Below are 3,065 nucleotides of genomic sequence, written 5' to 3' on the forward strand. Positions count from 1 at the left end.
AAAGCTACCCCCAAAATTGAAAGATCCAGGGAGTTTTACTGTACCCTGCACTATTGGAGACTGTTATTTTGATAAAGCTTTGTGTGATTTGGGTGCAAGTATTAATCTAATGCCTCTTTCTGTTTTCAGGAAACTCGGCCTGGGAGAAGCAAAAGCCACAATAGTGACATTGCAGTTAGCAGATCGATCCCTTACACATCCAAGAGGAATCATTGAAGACGTGCTGGTAAAAGTGGAGAAGTTCATATTTCCGGCTGATTTTCTTATCTTGGACATGGAAGAAGATAAAGATGTCCCACTCATTTTGGGGCGACCTTTCTTAGCCACTGGGAGAGCAATTGTAGATGTTCAAAAGGGACAGCTGATATTAAGGCTTGGTGACGAGTAAATCTCATTCAACGTGTTCAAAGCAATGAAATTTCCTACTGAGGCAGACAGTTGTTTCCAGATCAATGTAGTCGACCGAATAGTTCAAGACACATTTCGGCTATATCAGCCTTCTGATGCATATGAGGCATGCATTGCACATTCACAATCTACCCACTCTGAATCAAGTGAGATCGAGACATGTGCTAGGTTTTTGGAGAGTAACCAGCCATATATGCGTAGACGCTACTATGAAGAGCTGGGAACTAGAACTGCAAAATCTGTGCCATCTATTGTGAAACCACCCAAATTGGAACTCAAACAACTGCCACCACATCTTCGATATGTGTACCTGGGAAAATCTTCTACACTACCTGTTATTATTTCAAGCACTGTCAGTGAGGTAGAGGAAGAGAAACTACTTCGGGTGTTAAGGGAGAATAAAACAGCTATTGGATGGTCTATTGCAGATATAAAGGAGATTAGCCCATCCAAATGCATGCATAAGATACTCATGGAGGAAAAATTTAAACCAAGCATTGATGGGCAGCGGAGATTGAATCCACACATGAAGGAAGTGGTTAGAGCTGAAGTATTGAAGTTGCTAGATGCGGGCATTATTTATCCAATATCAGATAGTGCATGGATCAATGCAGTGCAAGTTGTTCCCAAGAAAGGAGGAATCACGGTGATAGAAAATGAGAGAAATGAGTTGATTCCTACACGGACGGTGACTGGATGGAGAGTGTGCATTGACTACCGTAAGCTTAACTCAGCTACTCGAAAGGATCATTTTCCATTACCGTTCATCGATCAGATGTTGGAGAGATTAGCAGGGCATTCGCACTACTGTTTCCTAGATGGGTACTCCGGGTATAATCAGATTCCAGTGGCTCCAGACGATCAGGAGAAGACCACTTTCACGTGCCCCTACGGCACCTTTGCATACAGAAGGATGCCATTTGGATTATGCAACGCTCCCGCTACATTTCAGCGCTGCATGATGGCTATTTTTTCAGACATGATTGAGAAATACATCGAGGTATTCATGGATGACTTCTCTGTGTTTGGATCTTCATTTGATGAGTGCTTGGAGCATCTAAGTCTTGTGCTACAACGGTGTACGGAGACCAACTTGGTGTTGAATTGGGAGAAATGTCACTTTATGGTGCAAGAAGGTATCGTACTAGGGCACAAAATTTCAGCAAAGGGTATCGAAGTGGACAGGACAAAGATTCAGGTAATCGAGAAGTTACCACCACCTACCTCAGTGAAGGGCGTTCGCAGTTTTCTTGGGCACGCTGGATTCTACAGAAGGTTTATCAAGGATTTTTCAAAAATTACCAAATCTCTGTGCTGTTTACTGATGAAAGAGTCCACATTTGAGTTTACTGATGAGTGTCTGCAGGCCTTTAATACTTTGAAAGAGAAGTTGACTTCAGCGCCTGTAATTATCACACCGGATTGGAATCTGCCATTTGAATTAATGTGTGACGCCAGTGATTATGCTGTGGGAGCCGTGTTGGGTCAATGTAGGAATAAAGTATTTCACGTGATCTACTATGCAGGTAAGACTTTGAACGATGCTCAGTTAAATTATGCCACTACGAAGAAAGAGCTTCTTGCTGTAGTCTATGCATTTGACAAATTTCGATCATACCTTGTGGGGTCGAAGGTCATAGTTTACACAGATCATGCCGCCATCAGATACTTGATGGAGAAGAAGGATGCTAAACCACACCTCATCCGTTGGATATTGCTACTTCAGGAGTTTGACCTGAAAATCAAGGATAAGAAAGGCAGTGAAAATGTGGTAGCGGACCACTTATCTCGGCTTGAAGACACAGAACAGGAAGAGACAGTGGAAATAAACGAGATCTTCCCAGATGAGCAGATCTTTGGTGTGATAGAAGCACCCTGGTATGCAGATATAGTTAACTATTTAGCCAGGGCTATCATACCGCCAGATTACTCAAGTCACCAGAAGAAGAAATTCTTCGTGAAATTAAAGTATTACTTTTGGGAAGACCCCATTCTCTACAGGCGGGGGCTGATCAAATCGTTCGACGTTGTATGCCAGAGGAAGAGGTGCCTTTGATATTAGAGAACTGTCACTCATCTATATATGCAGGGCATTTTGGTGCTTCTAAGACAGCGGCGAAGATTCTCCAATCAGGTTTTTACTGGCCCACACTCTTTAAGGACGCATTTGAATTTGTAAAGAGGTGTGATCGATGTCAGCGCACGGGTAACATCTCTAGAAGAAATGAGATGCCGTTGAGTAATATCTTGGAGGTGGAATTATTTGACGTCTGGGGGATTGATTTCATGGGGCCATTCCCACCATCCTTCTCAAATCAATACATTATAGTGGCGGTGGACTATGTCTCGAAATGGGTTGAAGCGGTTGCATTGCCTACAAATGATGGGAAAGTCGTGATTGAGTTTGTGAAGAAGAATATTTTCACCCGGTTTGGGACACCTAGAGCCATAATCAGTGACGGGGGCACACATTTCTGCAATCGTCAGTTCGAGCAATTGTTATCAAAATATGGCGTCAAGCACCGCATAGCCACCGCATATCATCCCCAAACCAGCGGACAGGTCGAAGTATCCAATAGGCAATTGAAGCGCATTCTGGAAGTCACAGTTAACTCATCACGAAAGGACTGGTCAAAGAAACTGGATGATGCCTTGTG

General features: G+C 43.2%; 1 protein-coding gene across 1 annotated transcript in view; it reads left to right on the top strand.

Moving 5' to 3' along the window:
- The first annotated feature begins 233 nt into the window (after positions 1–233).
- The window catches only part of LOC111391006, a 5,269-nt gene continuing 2,437 nt past the window's right edge, over positions 234–3,065 (top strand). Inside the window, exons 1-2 of the mRNA XM_023016141.1 lie at positions 234–2,342; positions 2,498–2,837. Of these exons, the coding sequence (XP_022871909.1) occupies positions 413–2,342; positions 2,498–2,837 (2,270 nt within the window). The 5' untranslated portion in view covers positions 234–412. The remainder of the gene's footprint in view (positions 2,343–2,497; positions 2,838–3,065) is intronic.

The sequence above is a fragment of the Olea europaea genome, unplaced genomic scaffold, assembly GCF_002742605.1.
Source record: "Olea europaea var. sylvestris unplaced genomic scaffold, O_europaea_v1 scaffold74, whole genome shotgun sequence".
In the NCBI taxonomy this organism is placed as follows: Eukaryota; Viridiplantae; Streptophyta; class Magnoliopsida; order Lamiales; family Oleaceae; genus Olea; species Olea europaea.